Source organism: Gobio gobio (genome assembly GCF_949357685.1).
Source record: "Gobio gobio genome assembly, chromosome: 12".
Taxonomy (NCBI): domain Eukaryota; kingdom Metazoa; phylum Chordata; class Actinopteri; order Cypriniformes; family Gobionidae; genus Gobio; species Gobio gobio.
In genome coordinates this window covers 47,816,498-47,835,154 of record NC_137105.1, presented here as the reverse complement: position 1 = coordinate 47,835,154, position 18,657 = coordinate 47,816,498, and the positions used below count along the sequence as shown (strand labels likewise).

At 39.6% G+C, this 18,657-nt stretch overlaps 2 protein-coding genes across 3 annotated transcripts; one reads left to right on the top strand and one right to left on the bottom strand.

Annotated features, from left to right (window-relative positions):
- Positions 1–56: 56 nt before the first annotated feature.
- On the bottom strand, positions 57–4,196 carry fam228a (family with sequence similarity 228 member A; the record flags this gene model as incomplete). The annotated part of the gene is given in 8 exon segments (XM_079830775.1): positions 57–132; positions 231–266; positions 268–373; positions 2,156–2,243; positions 2,372–2,449; positions 3,711–3,905; positions 3,978–4,055; positions 4,140–4,196. Coding segments are annotated over 8 exon segments (714 nt in total).
- Positions 4,197–9,123: 4,927 nt separating this feature from the next.
- On the top strand, positions 9,124–17,753 carry LOC307135101 (uncharacterized protein). 2 transcript variants are annotated; one of them, XM_079831280.1, is made up of 7 exons: positions 9,124–9,232; positions 9,680–9,732; positions 13,570–13,597; positions 13,669–14,061; positions 14,321–14,443; positions 15,685–15,879; positions 16,077–17,753. In XM_079831280.1, coding segments are annotated over exons 1-7 (882 nt in total). In that variant the 5' UTR covers positions 9,124–9,143; the 3' UTR covers positions 16,078–17,753. The 2 variants fall into 2 exon arrangements, with proteins under 2 accessions (XP_079687406.1, XP_079687407.1); XM_079831281.1 differs by lacking the exon at positions 13,669–14,061 and having other exon boundaries at positions 9,141–9,232.
- Positions 17,754–18,657: the final 904 nt, after the last annotated feature.

Here is an 18,657-nt window from a genome sequence, read left to right as displayed (position 1 = left end):
CGGGAAGAAGTGTGTCCATACAACCTGATGTCAAAAAGGCCCTATGAATGCTGTCATTATCCATAGGAGGACCAGCACTCAGTGTGGAAGCTGCATCGCTCTGCCACAGCTGCATGTGGAGAGCCTCGACTCCTGAACAGCAACACATGACCTCAGTATCACTGGCACAGAAGCTCTAGAAACACAACGACTGACACAAAGCAGCTCCGCAGCGAGCCTGAAGATGATACCTTGATCCAAACGGACTGCCGTCCTCCCGAAGTCTGTGAGGTAGTATCTCTGGAGGGTTTAGCCTGGGACTTTTTGAGGCTCTGTTGGGAAGAAGGTGGACTCTGGAGAATTTCCTCCACCTGCTGACGGCGATACACATGACCTAGCATGCAGAGTTTAAAGGTCACACAGAAGCCATTTTGTTTACCTGTGTGTTTCAATGCTCTGTACCCCCTTAAAGGAAGTCGTACAATAATAACTCAACCCTCTACAATGCGAGTAAATCACTCACATATGCGACTAAATAATGTCTATCATTAGCCATTGGCTAATAAATTCTTCGATTTTACTCGCCAGTGTGTGTTAGAGGCTAAAGCCCTATTCAGACGGGATTAGTTTAAAGGGGCTATATGCGTTTTTTGAAATTTAAACTCGCGACTGACACCTGTGGCCAAAAAACAGAACTGCTCTTATTTTCTGCTCGCTCTCGCAGCGGTGGTGACGTCACATCCGCAGACAGCGCGGGAAAAATCCGACCCGACAGAAAATAGGAAAAATAGGATACAGGCTTATAGGTGCACCCACTGTGAGCGGACAAGGTGTCAGTATGCTCATCAGGAGATGTTTGAGTCATAAATGGTAAAATAAAAAGGCTATTGTTACGTTTATTTTGGGGAAAAAGTTGCATATAGCCCCTTTAACATGGAGAGGTGGGGTAAAGAAATTATTACCAGAGCTTCTCAGTGATTTTAGTCCCGTCCGAATGCGTCATCTCAGTAATCATTACAGACAATGTCAGTAAAGATTACGTTGACTTTTACCTTCTGGAAAAAGGTCTGGAAAAATTACCTCAGGTAATAATACTCCCGTGCGAACAGACCCACTGTAAATATGTACGTAAATATTCAGTCATTTCCAGCTTAAAAGTAGTTTTCTGCAGTTTTTCAAATATGGAGGTGCTTGAAAAATGCTTTTATATATATATATATACACACTGATCAGGCATAACATTATGACCACCTTCCTAATATTGTGCTGGTCCCCCTTTTGCTGCCAACAACCCTGACCCGTCGAGGCATGGACTACACTAGACAGATCCTAACGGCAGATCCTTTAAGTCCTGTAAGTTGCGAGGTGGGGCCTCCATGGATCGGACTTGTTCAGCACATCCCACAGATTGGATTGAGATCTGGGGAATTTGGTGGCCATGTCAACACCTCAAACTCGTTGTTGTGCTCCTCAAACCATTCCTGAACCATTTTTGCTTTGGTCCAGTTCTGAAGCTCACGTGCCACTGTTGGTGCTTTGGGCGGTGGTCAGGGGTCAGCATGGGCACCCTGACTGGTCTGCGGCTGTGCCGCCCCATACACAACAAACTGATGCTCTGTGTATTCTGACATCTTTCTATCAGAACCAGCATTAACTTCTTGAGCAGTTTGAGCTCCAGTAGCTCGTCTGTTTGATCGGACCACACGGGCCAGCCTTTACTCCCCACGTGCATCAATGAGCCTCGGCCGCCCATGACCCTGTGGCCGGTTCTCCACTGGTCCTTCCTTGGAGCACTTTTGATAGAGACTGACCACTGCAGACCGGGAACACCCCACAAGAGCTGCAGTTTTGGAGATGGTCTGACCCAGTTGTCTAGCCATCACAATTTGGCCCTTGTCAAACTCGCTCAAATCCTTACGCTTGCCCATTTTTCCTGCTTCTAACACATCAACTTTGAGGACAAAATGTTCACTTGCTGCCTAATATATTCCACCCACTAACAGGTGATGAAGAGATAATTAGTGTTATCACTTCACCTGTCAGTGGTCATAATGTGATGCCTGATCGGTGTATATAAAATACTGTAGTACTGTAGCCAATGGCGATTCTATTGCCAAGGTTTGCGTAGAGGCTTGAATGATCTAGTCATTATTAACAGCGAATACATTTGTGAAACCTGTTTGGCAGCGAAGTACTGCTGTCTTCTCCTTAATCCTGGCTCGTGACTGAAGAGACAGAGGATCCTCCAATGATGGGGTGGAGATCTGCACAAAAACACAAGCGAAGTTGAGTAAAACTTGATTGAATCCTTCACCAAATCAATTACATATCATTCATGCATTTAAGTTGTGTAACTATCAAGAGAAAAAAGATGATGATATGACTCACTCACTTTGTGATAATGTGTGTTGAAATGGTGCAGGAAAGGGTCGTACTCCAGGGGATCGTAACTCTCTAGAAACACAAAACCCTAAAACACAGGACACATTTGCGTTTTTAGGGGGATTAGAAATCATTATTGCAGTTTTTCATCATTTTTGTGTTTTCGTTTTTTTTATTATCCTAACATATCTGGCCTGTAACACACAAAAAATATTTTTTTAGCATTACTGACTCTTTAACATTCATAACTGCATTTGCTTCACCTTTAAAAGCGACAATTTGAAATTCCCCCGACTAAGGGCGTTTTCACACCTGAAAGTCCGCACCAAGATCCAAACCGAAGTTCATGTTTTGACACATTTTATACATTCGGTTAGTTTTGGTTTGGTTTCACATTGCAATTAAAAGAACTTTAAAATAAAGAAACGCACTAAAGAGCGCACTAAAGAAATTTACATGACACGCTTGTGTCCACTCGTCATCATCTATGTGGGCGGCATCTGGACATTGATTGGTTTGTAAACGGATGTGCGTCTGACGTCAGCGTCTTTGACAAGAATGAATGAACGGACGCATATCGTTGCCACTAATGAACAGTGCGCATTGCTTGACTATTTCTTTTAGTTTGGAATTGTTTTGTTTAAAAGTGGACATTTCAACATTTCTATAGGCCTACACATATTTCTCATGTCTGTGAGGCAAGTAGCCTTCTGAGTTTGGGTTTATTTATGAGACGCGCTCCAGTTCATGTGCAATGCAAGTGATCCATGTCACGATTGTTGTCTGCTATAGTCTATTTGCTTCTTATTGATTAAATCCAGGCAATTGGCTGATGAAACATTGATTCAAATTAAGATACAATTTATACAAAACCAAATTTCACTTTAGGGAAAGGCTTTCTACAAAACAAAACTTAATGAAGTGGTCAAAATCATTTCTGACCTTCTGTCTTCTGACATATTGCACATCTTTTCACTTTTCATAATCACTATAGCCGAGATGAAATTAAAAAAATAACATGATATTTAAACATAAACAGGAACTTCCTGTAAATGCTCTGAAAGGCCGAACCATACAGAAAATGCTTTCACTCTAGAAACGAACCGAACCTTTGTTCAGTTTGATCCGGACCGAGGCTACCTCTTTTCGTCGGACCAAATTTCGTCTGTTTGGTCTGGGGGAGGTTTTCAGCCCGAAAATCCGGACCAAATAAGGTAGGTGTGAAAGGGCCCTAAGGGTTACTGTGAAAGTTACTGTAATGCTGTGACTGTGCTGAAATGGCTATTTGCTATAACAGCATGCTTATGCTAATTGCAGTATTGTTATCCTGTAACTGTTTAAGTGTATACCTTAGCATTACAGTAGTTGATGTAGTGTGCATGCATGCTTCTCATCCTCTGTGTCTCATTGTAGCCATGCTGTGTAAAGTGTTGCTTAATGCTCCGCTGTACCGGCAGCCACACACTCTGCGTCCAGCGCTTATGGAGCAGTTTACTCTTCCTCAAGTCCAGTGCGTCTCTGTGAGTGAGGTATTGATCCAGATTCTGTACTGACACACACAAACACAAATGAGGGAACAGAAAGAATCAAGTTCGAAAGGCCACTTAAAACCTTACCTTTATGAATCCAGCCTCAGTCTCCAGCAGTGGCTGTGTAAGGGCGTCGACTTCCTGCTGTTCAGAGTGTAATTGTTCCTGCAGATGAACAGACAGTGGAGTTGGGTGAGTGTGCACTATCTATATAAGATGTAGTGTGTTTGTATGCAAGTGTGGCTGTACCAGTAGTTGTTTTTTGGAGCTGAGAGAAAGGTCATCTGCGATCTTTGTATCGGTCATTGTGCTGGTTGGTCGGAGCTTCATTCTCTTTTTAAATTAATTTCTGACAAGTTGAAAGTGGTTTGAAGACACTAAGGGCACAAGAACAATAACACTGAGGTTTATAACACCATTCAATATTTTGACATAGCCAAAACAAGTCTGAAGTTCTTATGCCACAGTCATTACTCATGAAAATTCATGCGAACATATTTGTTGATTTCTGTTGTAAAAAGTCAAATATGCTGTTTAACCGTAATAAGCCTACTTTATCATATTTGATACGCCTCTAGGTTTGCATGATAAAAACTTTGCAGAAAACCTGTTGTACACATGCCTAGATAGATGTTTTTAGCAAGTAAAATTTGCGTAAACTACGTCGAGTGGATCTAGGTGCAGGGTTTATTTGAACTAGCACTGATGGGCACTTTCGAAACATTTTCATAACGTTATGTGAAGCTTCGAAATCTTTGCAAATCATTTGTTTCAAACCAGTGATTCGGATCAAACTGCCAAAGTCACATGGTTTCAGCAAACAAGGTTTTGTTACGTCATAGTGGTTTCGAAAAATGGTTTCGGAGATCTGTGATCTATTTTTACCTGATCTTGGATCAGTTTATACATTTGCAGACACATTTGTATGATACAAAGAGTTAAAAAGCCTCTTTTATGATTAATCAAGCTCTCCATAAAACAATTGTAAAGACATTATTAATGTTATTCGATGATTTGTTAATTGCATTTATATTACAACTTCAATAAAACATTTACAACTGGTTTGTTTGGAATGTCTGCATTTACACTGTTTTGCGGTTTTTCGCACGCGTGTGGTGCTGATGCAGGAGCCGGCCAATCGTGAGCCGGCGTTCTGATGTAGAACCCGGAAGCGCTGCACAGGGTTTGCTACATGAACAGCTTCAGAGACTGAGACAGAAGAGAAGAAAGGGTTGAGTAAAGTTATTTTTGTTTTTGCCGCACAAAAAGTATTTGCTTTTATACATTAGGGTTGAACCACTGGAGTCACATTAAATATATAAATATATACTTAAAGGTGCACTATGTAACATTTTTGCAGTAAAATATCCAAAAACCACTACGCCAGTGTTATATATTTTGTTCAGTTGAGTACTTACAATATCCCAAATGTTTCCAACTATTTCTAAATCGTGAGAAATTGCTATTTTAACCAAGGAACCGGGACATGTGAGGGAGTCGCCTGTCGATGACATCATATCTGCGTTATCCTCGGTTTTATTTTGCAGAAACGCTTTACTCTCACTGCAGTGTGAACAAGTGTCATAGCAGCCGCTGAGAGAACGCACAGAGTAACGTCATAATATCATTCTCAACACACTCAGATGTGTCTAATATGATAAACAGAGCTGTGTTACCTCATACTCATGACCGGAAAAGCGGAGGTGGAGCCGGCGACTGTGTCATAATAAAAGTCCCGCCGCTCGCGAGGCGTGTGTTGCGTTCATCTTATTAACAATCGCTCCAGCGGTTCCTCAGCTCCACAACACTCGCTCCTGCTCTGCTTCACTACAGTAACGTTAATAATCACATCCATCAACATGATTTCTGCTCGAGTCCTGTCCTGATTCTTTTCCACCGGCTGTGAGGTGAAGACCACATGTCCCAAGATTCTGAGCTCAAACTTGGCGTCATCAAACTACGCCTTTGTTTTGAATAGGCGACCTCTAGCGGACGGAAAAGTTACATAGTGGACCTTTGAATATATAATTACACTGAAATAAAGTGTAACCAAAATATATTATTATTTTGGAACAACTGGTCCATTTAATGCAATTTTAAGCTTAATAATGAAATAATAAGCATTGTCTCTTTATATTAGGGAATATAATGAGGATGTGACATCACGGGTGGAGTCTTATTGCAGTGAGTGTGTAACCTGAAGTGCAGCATCTAATTCCCCAGGGTTTTCAACACAGAACTCCCTGACACCACTCAGTACATGCAGGGAAGAAAGAAAAGGCATCCATGCATGCTGTCCTGAACCGTACAGTGTTGAAAGATCTGGCAGGACCAGCCAAACATCATCTGAATAACCTGGAGAAGACAATTAATGTCCTTTTACTTTTTCTGGATGGCAGCTGAAAAGCAAACAACATTCCAGTGTAATTGCATGCAAATCTGCATGTACATATCCTCAAGTCACAAAGTAAGGTTCACCACCATAACTTTGGCAATAGTAGAGCCGAAGAATGCTTTGTTGGGTTGTTTCCTGTATATTCAGACCAGATTCAGACCCAGACAAATGGATGAAGCTTCCCTCATAGTAACTTACCTAAATAATTAGTAAGCAGCAGTTTCAGCCTTTATGACTTCAATGCTCTGGACTGTGAGATTCAGTAATAAGAATTAAAAACGCACCAGTGATGTGGGAGATGCATTATGTGAATGTATTAACTACTAGATAAAATTTAAAAAGAGTGATACAACAATAGCTGTAGCTTCAAGAAGGTTTAATATGGCTTCCAACTGTACTGAAACGTTTTTATTTACATCTATTTTCTCTCAAAATATTGACTGTCACGCAGTAAAATTGGCATAACATAGCCTATGAAAACTATGCATGCATAGAAATTTGTGGACTTAACACTAATAAAGACAATGAACTCAATTAAATCGGTACATGTTGATACTCACGGCGTCGTCGAAATGATGCGGAAAAACTACAAGCAGAGACTGTTCGCTATTCTGCGCGCCCCCGTGTTGCTATGGCGACGTATCTCAAACCAAAAGAAAACGTGAGCGCGCTCCTTCAGACATGTGCAGGCACCCTATGGCAGGCACATGTACAGAGCTGTCTTTTAAACCATTTAAGGTTCAGTTTTCGAGTTAAAATTTTGCAATGTATTGCATTACAATAAAATCATACTAGAATTCTAAATAATGATCATTCAAATCGTCGCCTTCTTAAAATAGGCTAATATTGACTCGTCAAATGACTTAAGCAATTGTTTTAGGAAGGTGACTATATGGATGGAGATATTTAAACTCCTGGATTATTAGTCTATGTGAAGTGTCATTTTACACTTAAACTGCTCGTTTTTAGTGTCCAACAGTCCCAAGTATTTTTTTTTTTTTTCATATTAATTTGGATAATTTATTTAACGACAATTTCAGTAAGACTAAAAATGAGTTTTTGAAAATTGCTGTATTAATAACTAGAAAATGATTCACACAGGCAAAAATTAATCATGAGTCAATTGAACTTTGTTTCATTGCTCTTTGTCATTGTCAATTACCAGACAACATTATAAATATATTATTCATATTTTCAAGTATTAAAGATGCTTATATTGTAAAATGCAACAGATAATGATAAACAAATGAACATATCTGTCATCTTTGACTTCATTAGTGAATTGTATCAAGCAAGAACAAGATTTGCTGGTCATGGTAGAGAGAACTGCTGGCTAAGCTCACCAATGTGAAAAGATAGCCTACTATCTTTTAGTGGTTCCAAGCAGAGCAGACTTTTTTTTCTGGGATAGCACACTGACAGAAAGAATGCTTTTATACAAATGATCAGTGTATTTGTGTTTTTCGAGCTGAGAGAAAGGGTGTGGTTCATGTCATCTCAGTTTTTGCATTGTGCTGGTTGGTCGAAGCTTCATTCTTCATTCATTCATAAATAAATTTGCTGTTTGACAAGATCACCAATGCAAGTCGTCTGAAGACGCTATAAGGGCACAAGAACAACAACACTGACATATGCATGCATAGGTCTAAGGCATTTTGATAAATGCCAAAACAGTCTGCTCTTAAGCCACAATCATTACACACTTAAATGCATGCAAAACATAGTTTAATGGTTGATTACGGTTATAAAATAATAGTAATATAATGTTAAATATGCTGCCCGTCCGGAGAAAGCAGGCTGAGGCAAGGATCTAAGTGCAGGGGTTTAATAAAGACACAACTAGCATATACAAACAAAAGGAAACATGGAGAACAAGGAACAAAAGCTAACCGAAAACAGGGACCACCACATTCAACAACTGACAGAGAGCAAATGAAACACAAGGACTATATATAAGCTTAACAAAAGTAACGAGGAAGCACCTGGGGAGACTAATCAACATGAAAAACTACAAACATGGCCAAAGGAACAGGACACATGAATATTCAATAATAACACTTCAAAATAAAAGTCCATACAACGCAGGGATTTTTACAATCATATTTGATTGAGAATTTCTAAGGCCTTCAAGTTATCAACATGACCAAAACTTTGCAGAAAACCTGTTGTACACAATAGCCTACTACATGCCAATTGATAGATTGTTACAGGGCCTTTAATTATAAACGTCCTCCTTTTTTGCCATGTAATCTTTACAGTTTAAGTAAATGTATAATTATCTTTTATATTGTTAGTAATATTCCCAGATGAAATATTCCCAGTCATTGTCGAGAACTGCTGGTTTAGTTCAGAGCTTCTCAAACTTGAAGCACATTTTGTCTGCCATCACTCACACCCATTCAAATCTTGCAGTAGCTGCGTTAAATCAGGTGTGTGAAGGCTTCCGATGAGGGAGACATCCAAAATATGCAGGAGACAGGTTTGAGAAGCACAGGTTTAGCTCACCCATGTGAAAAGATGCCATCTTTTGTGGTTTCACGCAGAGTGGACATTTTTCTGGGATAGCACACTTCAGGTTATAAAATCACTACAGCTTCAATACTGGAACACACGAGTGCACAAAGAACATTTACATTACAATAATTCCTGAAATGTAGTAAGCATAAGAAATTAAAGAACAAACAACCATTTGATACAATTCTTAAAATGACAAGACTCATAATGCCATCACAGGCAGCAACCTCACAGGCTCCAGACAATGAACAGTGCGCGTAATAAGAAGGAAATGAAACTTTCCTGTTGATTTTGTTATGTCACCATTGTTACCAGTTTGCATCATTCTGGTTTGCATAAGGAGGATGTCTTTCCAGAGCAACTCATCGGACAAGACTGCATTTTGCAAACCAGAAGCGATACGAAACACAAGGATGGGAACCCAGTTGTTCAGGTAAATAAACATTACTTTTCTGAAAAGTCTATGTAACGATAGATCCTTACAATAAATGATATTAAGCTGCTGTTGTAACTGAGTGAGTTGAATGTGTTTAGCGTTCAAGGAGCAGTTGAGCATTGAAAAAAAAAGTTTAACATTGTCAAAAAGTTAAAAGAGTGGTTTACACACACACACACACACACACACACACACACACACACACACACACACACACACACACACACACACACACACACACACACACACACACACACACACACACACACACACACACACACACACAAATCAATATAAAATCATCCCATCTTTTTATTTCTGAAGTAAGATAAATATTCAAGGGAACGTTTTTCACTATATTTTTACCATTACAAAAATCTTCTTGAAGTCTTCATTTTAAAGTTGATTCATTTGAAATGTGTAAACACTTTTTTCCCCTAATAGCACTGATGTGTATTCACGGATGGCACAAGAGCATGACAAACTCTTGAGAAAAGGTATGAAATTACACCAGTCAAATTATACATAAAAGCATATATCTATATAAAAATGAACTATGCACACATTTTTCTGATCACAGATGAAATCGCTATTAATCACACAAAGTTTTTAATATTTTTTAAATTGAAATAATTTCACATTTAATTTCCAAATTATTGTAGAAACAATATAAAGACAGTAGCCTATATTTTAAATATTTTGTTTAATGGCATCTTTTTATGAAAGAAGACCAGTATTACCAATACTGCTACTGATGTCTCTGCGAAATTGATTATAGACATTCAGCATTACAGTATAATGGAAAGCTATTGTTGTGAACTTCTTTTGTTCCTTGAAGTATAGAGACCGGGAGACTTGTATATGTTCTTCAGCAGAATTCTTTATTGAGAACTTGCGCTGTCTTTCGGCTGTGGACGTCGAGTCTAACTAAGGGAGCTGTTCATTGTTTTTTTAAAGGCATTCAGTTGGCAGTCCTTAAAGGTGTTCACACAGAAGGGGAGGAGACAATATAAACAAAGCAATGACCAATCACTAGTTGTAATCCAATCAGTATAACAGTGCCATTCAAATGCATAGATGATAGTTCAATCACTCAGGGGCTCCTCAAGAGCCATTAAAGACAAATGGTGCACTCTTAAAAATGTTAAAAATGTTTTAAAAATAACCCAAGTTGGGTTGAAAATGGACTAACCCAGCAATCGGGTTGTTTTAACCCAGCATTTGGGTTGTTTTAACCCAGCGGTTAAATGTTTGCTTAAAACAACCCAATTGCTGGGTTAAAACAACCCAATTGCTGGGTTAGTCCATTTTCAACCCAACTTGGGTTATTTTTAACACAGCATTTTTTTTTTTTAGAGTTTCTGGTCATCATAGTTGGGGTAAATATTATAGCTGTGAATGAGAGAATACATTAAATATATTTTTTGTGTGCCCATTTGCTCAAATAGCAAAAGAAAAACTCTACAATAGTGATTTCACAACTTCCAAAAAGAGGGAAAAAATTGAGTAAGATTTATAACGGCAGTGAAAAGAGAGAAATATGTTATTTTTTACCATCACTCCCATAGACGCTGTATTAGAAACACTCACAGCAGCGGTAACTATTTTTTTTGTAATTTGATGCAAAAGTAATATAATACAAAGTATTAGTGCTATAAATGTACATATATATATATATATATATATATATATATATATATATATATATATATATATATATATATATATATATATATATATATATATATATATATATATATATATTAAAAAATGAAATACAAAAAATGTTGCAGGATATATCAGGGCTCATTTTTTCTATTGGCCCAGTCAGGCCAGTTCAGATTTTTACTTGCCCTGTCAAAATGCACAAAAAGTTATTGTTTTCATTGTTTTTACACGTTACCTTGTAAACAGTGCTTTAAGATTTCTAAGTTGGTCTAACAAGTAGGCAGCGGCTATTTGCAGTAAGTGCAAATAGCAACTAGATTGTATTTAACACTTAGTGAAAACAGCATATTGTCTTAGCTATAGATGCTATTTACATGAAGTACAAATAGCAATAGAATAGGTTCTTCATTTTTTGTGTGAAAATAAATGCCTTTCCGATCTAAATGCCTTACCCCTACACCATTAAAACTGTGAACAATTCTATGTGTTGCGTAATATTGTCTGGCCCAACCAGACATAAGTGGGCGGAGTTAGTGTAAATAGTATTTAACAACAAGATGGGCAAGTAGACACTCCGCAAAAGGCACACAAACACTTAACAGTCTTCACTGCATAACTCATCTGTCATAAAGTTACGTGCATCCCGTCACTGTTTAAACTGTCCTGTCAATCATCTTGTCACAGTTAAAACCCTCCACATTCAATTTAATTTCATTTCCTACCGTATCGGAGAGAAGTGTACACGTCGATCTGTCGTGGGTATTTCATGTGGAGACTCTCCTCATGTGTTTGCAATTTAAATTGACGATGCATTTAAAAGTTAACGGCCAAATGTATCATTACAAAAGTTCACAATGACAAATAAAAGTACAAAAGTTCACAAATAACATTGAATAAATCTATTTTTAAAGAGCGCATGACTCTGCGTTTTGCTTCATGCAGTGCTGCGCAGACCTATTGGTGGCTGACGCAGCAGTGCATGCCGGTTAGAAATCTTGTCTGACTTGAGGCAGCACCGACGCCACATGACTGTGACGTATGTCAAGTTTCTCCAGAGTTTCTCGGCTGCACAAGCTCTGATGATGACCACAGCTGTTCCGCGTCGCTGCTGCCTCAAGTAGGGCAAGATTTCTAACCGGCATGTCAATAGGTCTGCGCATCGCTGCATTAAGTTGAACAAGCCTATTGTCAATGGAGACATGAGTTCCGGCAAAGGATTATGGGAAATGTAGCTCTTGATAGAATGACAATGGTCTGGGGAGGAGTGCCCTCTGGTGGATATGCAGGGCACTCCAACTGGTGAACGTGACATCATACACTTTATACCACTCACCTAAAGGATTATTAGGAACACCTGTTCAATTTCTCATTAATGCAATTATCTAATCAACCAATCACATGGCAGTTGCTTCAATGCATTTAGAGGTGTGCTCCTGGTCAAGACAATCTCCTGAACTCCAAACTGAATGTCAGAATGGGAAAGAAAGGTGATTTAAGCAATTTTGAGCGTGGCATGGTTGTTGGTGCCAGACGGGCCGGTCTGAGTATTTCACAATCTGCTCAGTTACTGGGATTTTCAGGCACAACTATTTCTAGGGTTTACAAAGAATGGTGTGAAAAGGAAAAAACATCCAGTATGCGGCAGTCCTGTGGGCGAAAATGCCTTGTTGATGCTAGAGTTCAGAGGAGAATGGGCCGACTGATTCAAGCTGATAGAAGAGCAACTTTGACTGAAATAACCACTCGTTACAACCGAGGTATGCAGCAAAGCATTTGTGAAGCCACAACACGCACAACCTTGAGGCGGATGGGCTACAACAGCAGAAGACCCCACCGGGTACCACTCATCTCCACTCCAAATAGGAAAAAGAGGCTAAAATTTGCACAAGCTCACCAAAATTGGACAGTTGAAGACTGGAAAAATGTTGCCTGGTCTGATGAGTCTCGATTTCTGTTGAGACATTCAGATGGTAGAGTCAGAATTTGTCGTAAACAGAATGAGAACATGGATCCATCATGCCTTGTTACCACTGTGCAGGCTGGTGGTGGTGGTGTAATGGTGTGGGGGATGTTTTCTTGGCACACTTTAGGCCCCTTAGTGCCAATTGGGCATCGTTTAAATGCCAAGTCCTACCTGAGCATTGTTTCTGACCATGTCCATCCCTTTATGACCACCATGTCCCCATCCTCTGATGGCTACTCCCAGCAGGATAATGCACCGTCACAAAGCTCCAATCATTTCAAATTGGTTTCTTGAACATGACAAAGAGTTCACTGTACTAATGGCCCCCACAGTCACCAGATCTCAACCCAATAGAGCATCTTTGGGATGTGGTGGAACGGGAGCTTCGTGCCCCGGATGTGCATCCCACAAATCTCCATCAACTGCAAGATGCTCTCCTATCAATATGGGCCAACATTTCTAAAGAATGCTTTCAGCACCTTGTTGAATCAATGCCACGTAAAATTAAGGCAGTTCTGAAGACGAAAGGGGGTCAAACACAGTATTAGTATGGTTTTCCTAATAATCCTTTAGGTGAGTGTATAACACACACACACACACACACACACACACACACACACACACACACACACACACACACACACACACACACACACAAACTGCTATACATTAAATACTAACTCAAGCTTAATTTCTAACACAGCTGAAGAACTGATGCAGGAAATATTGAGGTATGTAAAAGGAATGCATATATTAAATGCTAAATGTCTATATTGAATGCTAAATTTTGCCTTTTTTCTAGCTCTGAATTGCCCATGTGTTCTATCAGCACCATCTTTTTGAATGCTGGCGGTCAATTTGGCTTATTCGAGTTCATTAACACATGTGTCCTGGATTCGTACCTGATGGCCTTATATAGTTGCTATAAGCAGCATGACAGGATTGCGTCTCTCTTTAACTCTTCTGAAAAACTGAGAGCACCGATGGTCTTCTTAAGGGCTGGGATGCATAATGAGGCTAAAGCATCCTGGTTGTTTTTATCCCAATGCAAAGTGACCAAAAATTCTGAAAACGAAAAGTATGAAATAGATGCTTGGAGCAAGCCAGCGGATCATTTACACATGTTTAGTGATCTTCTTTTGCCCAAAGAAGACAGCACTCCATATTCTCAAGAAATTATTAAGAACTCACTGAGGTAATTTCATTTGAAGCTCATGATTGGTCCATTCTAAACTATCTTGATTGCTTATGATGATTTGAACATTGTAAAATGTAAGTTGCCTGTAACACAGGTCTTTAAAGATTAAAGCATGTCATGCTAATGCTAAACTTAGATTAAAGACCACAAAGTCTGATTATATCTAATTAAAGATTGTACAGTGGACTTTTCTAGTGATCCAGATGTACTGTATACAATGGTACATCATTTAACATTGTTCTGTTCTTTACGCCAGAGCATTTAAAGATCATGGCACAGCGCATGGCTTGGGTTTCAGCAGTCTCACTGCTTCACTCATTCTGGTTGAGATTCATCTGGACATAGTGCCACCTACATATGTTGATGATGCCTATCAAAGGTAAAGGTAACAAATAATTGTATACAGCAGTTCTTAAAGGGTTAGTTCACCCAAAAATGAAAATTCTGTCATTAATTACTTACCCTCATGTCGTTCGACATCCGTAAGACCTCCGTTCATCTTCGGAACACAAATGAAGATATTTTTGTTGAAAGCTGATGGCTCTGAAAGGCTTCAGATAGGCCTCCATTGGCATTCAGTACATTAATACTCCCAAGACCCATAAAAGGCACTTAAAACGTCGTTACAAAGTCCATCTCACCACAGTGACTCTACAATAATTTTACGATGCGACGACAATAGTTTTTGTGCGCAAAAAAAAATCAAAATAACACCTTTATCCAACTTGTTATTGTCTTCCGTGTGTGCCTCCACGACGCATGCCCGAGAATATGACGCAGATCCGGCGTTCGGACCCAGAAGCGATTTGTTTACAAGCAGAGGAAGACGCGCGTATCTAAGCTGTTGGATTCTACATTGATCGTGCTTTAGGTCTCGGCGTAGTTCTCAAAATCGGGCTAAAGTGTGCATTTCATGGATTCCCGAACGCCGGATCTGCGTCATATTCTCGCGCATGCGTCGTGGAGGCACACACGGAAGACAAGAACAAGTTGGATAAAGGTGTTATTTTGATTTTTTTTTGCGCACAAAAACTATTGTCGTCGCATCGTAAAATGATTGTAGAGTCACTGTGGTGAGATGGACTTTGTAACGACGTTTTAAGTGCCTTTTATGGGTCTTGGGAGTATTAATGTACTGAATGCCAATGGAGGCCTATCTGAAGCCTTTCTCAGCCATCAGCTTTCAACTAAAATATCTTAATTTGTGTTCCGAATATGAACGGAGGTCTTACGGGTGTCGAACGACATGAGGGTGAGTAATTAATGACAGAATTTTCATTTTTGGGTGAACTAACCCTTTAAACCTCTTAGACCAAGTATACTACCTCTGATCAAATCAAACAATCCAAGTACCACATTGACCTCTCCTAAAGCCAAAAGTACTTTGTAAATGTATTAGTTAACAAATACAAACAGAACAAGAACAGAACAGATAAAAGGGGGAAATTGAATATATGTATAATTCCATAGGCCCCTTTTTGGTCAAAATACTTTTGACTATAAAAACCTTTAAAGGGATTGTTCACCTCAACAACCCACCACATTTGACGGTTTTATTTTAATCATGAAAAGCAAAATGAGAAAAATGTATTAATAAGATAATCAATCTTTTTTTTTAAGGACCTTTGAACTCCAATTTTTGCTGATGACAAGGAGATCCTGTTCAACTCATATGCTAGTGGGCATAAACCTCTTTGATAAATGGACTCTCTTTGATGACGTGGGGCCATCTTCTGAGGATTTTAGTTTAAATTATAAGTTCAACAAAGATTTCATCATCTGTTTTGCTGGCTATCTTAATATAGAACAGAAATGGTATGTTTATATGTATGGATGTATTTATCATTTCACACTGCATGTTCAATCTATAACTTTCCTGAAGTTCATATTTTCACTTTTTTCATATTTTGTTTATGAAAGTTTTTCATTGAAAGTAGTTTAAATTTAAGAAAGTAGTCAAATACCTCTTTAAATTCTAGAATTAACAGCATGACTGTCTCATGTTTTACCAGAGCTCCAAAGTCCAGTTGTCCCAAGTCCGGCGTTCCCCTGTCCGGTGGTCCAAGAGCTCTGTTGGTCTGTCATCCCCCTGGCTCTACGCCTGGACCCTCCACTGCTTTGAAACCACTGGGATCCTCCATCCTCCGCCTTGGTCTCCAGTCTCTCAGAGTCCTGTGGAACATCTTGTTGCCAACCGCCACCAACTCACCAACTGAAAATAAATGCTTTTTTTAATCACTTTTTTTTTTAGCTGTCCTTCGCTTTTGTCTTATCTCTTTCATCCAAGTAGACTTGTTTCCCCAAGTGTGTTTTTTTCCTTTGCCTCCTTCAATCTCTTTGGTGAATTACTCATTACCTGCTGTTGCGATCATATCCTTCTTTTATCATATTATCTCCCATTATTCCACCAGCCATCTGTACTGCTTTGCTTCAATAAACACACTTGGGTTCTGCATTACACGTGTGCTGGTTTTCCCTTTATTTTTTAATGGGTAGTTTAAGTAGACTTGACTCATCTTTGTTTTTTTTCACAATTTATTTTATTCCTCCCCAGTGGTGTTGGTTTGTCAAGCCCCCAGACTCTCCATTACACCCCATGCTCTGTACACTCTCTTAATCACACTCACTTGTTCCCTTTTAGCGATCACTCTCAGACATGCTAAAAACACTATAGTGTGTATGTGTATACATCAATCAGGCATAACATTATGACATTGTGTTTGTCCCCCTTTTACTGCCAAAACAGCCCTGACCCATCGAGGCATGGACTCCACTAGACCCCTGAAGGCGTGCTGTGGTATCTGGCACCAAGAAGTCCTGTAAGTTGTGAGGTTGGGCCTCCATGGATCGGACTTGTTTGTTCAGCACATCCCACAGATGCTGGATTGGATTTGGATCTGGGGAATTTGGAGTCCAAGTCAACACCTCTAACTCATTGTTGTGCTCCTCAAACCATTCCTGAACAGTGTATATGCTTACGTTAATCTCTGTCTGTCTCACTCACTCTTATTCCGAGGTACTGTACACCAGACCAGATGGTGGACTTGCACCCAGATATGACCCGTTATCGAAGACCTCAACTAGAAAAGTCCTCGGCACAGATCCCAATGGGCAGCGGCAAGAACACAGCATCCCAGGAGCAGCTAGGACAGACTAGCAAGACCATCATGCAAATTGTCTTCAACCTTCATGGTCAACCTGCCAAGCAGACTACAACCCCACTAATGTTCTCACCTAATTCCGTCGTGTGACATTACAGTTTCTAAACAGAAGCAGACGTGTTGAAAATTTTGAATAACAAAGTGTTATTGAATAACACTAACTTGTTTGTTCTATTAGGCCAGAGGAGAACTGGCCCCCTGACTGAGCCTGGTTTCTCCCAAGGTTTTTTTCTCTACTATTGTCACCTGATAAGAGTTTTGGTTCCTTGCCACTGTCGCCTTTGGCTTGCTCAGTTGGGGCTTAAATGACAATTCAGATTCAGAAAATATTATCAATTGAACTGTACTAACACTATTGGATGAGAAGTTTAGTTCGCCTTTGTGCTTCACCCTCTGGAAGGTTTGTGAGGGGCCAGTGATTTAGTGGCCTTTTCAATGCTTCATTCCTGAATGAATCAGCCATTTGAATTAACTGGTTGTATGAATGACTGATGACTCACTCAATAAAACAATGACTTTTAATAATTTAATATTTCAATATTCATTTTTTAACCCATTAATACCTGTTTAAAACTCATTAATCTCATAGCATTATTATTTATGCAACTGCATTCATGCCACATTTGAGCTGCATTAAACAGTCACTTCAGATGGTTAGATAAAACATTTTATTCACTTGACAGCACTAATTACAATAGATTGTTAAAAAACAATCATAATGTATTATTTTTGCATTATATCTTAAATTATTTGCATGTTTGCGTTATTTCTTGCAGCTTTAGTTAGTTGTTTACGTCTCGTCTTCAGTTTCTTGTGTGTTGTGACTTTAGTCCAGGTTACCGGAAGCAAAGGGCAAATCCCCAGAGCGATCCACACTTGGTTCGTTTGCCTGGTCCGAACCCGCGTTCGATTGCTCCCCCCTCCCCTGGCTCTGCTGGACTGTGTTCAGATTATATTATTTGGGTCCGAGCCACGGTGAATTGCGTCATCAAAGCAGAAGCTGTTTACCCTGTTGCTTGGTAAAGACGGCGAAGAAGAAGGCTGTTCAAACCCTGGTGGCTCCAAACAACCGGACTGAGACAGCGGAAGAGATGGGTCTCTAACAAACAAACTTTGGTGCGGTTCGAATGAAATATGAACGCAACACGGACCAAAGATATCTAAAGAAACCAAAAACAGGGCATGATGTCACAAGATACACCCCCAAAAAGTCATTATGAAAGTCATTGTACTGAGGCCTCCGCTCTGCAGAGCTTAGCGGACCAGAAGACTGAGTTGCTAGCGCTTTCTGACCTTTTTTGGCTAATGCCTCTTGGTTAGGGCATTGCTAGGCCTGTTATTGAGGCCTCTGTTCTACAGGGCTGATTGTTAGGCTTTCTGTGAGCCTCCTTGGATGGAATAGAGAACATAGTTAATGTCTAATAGCTCGGGA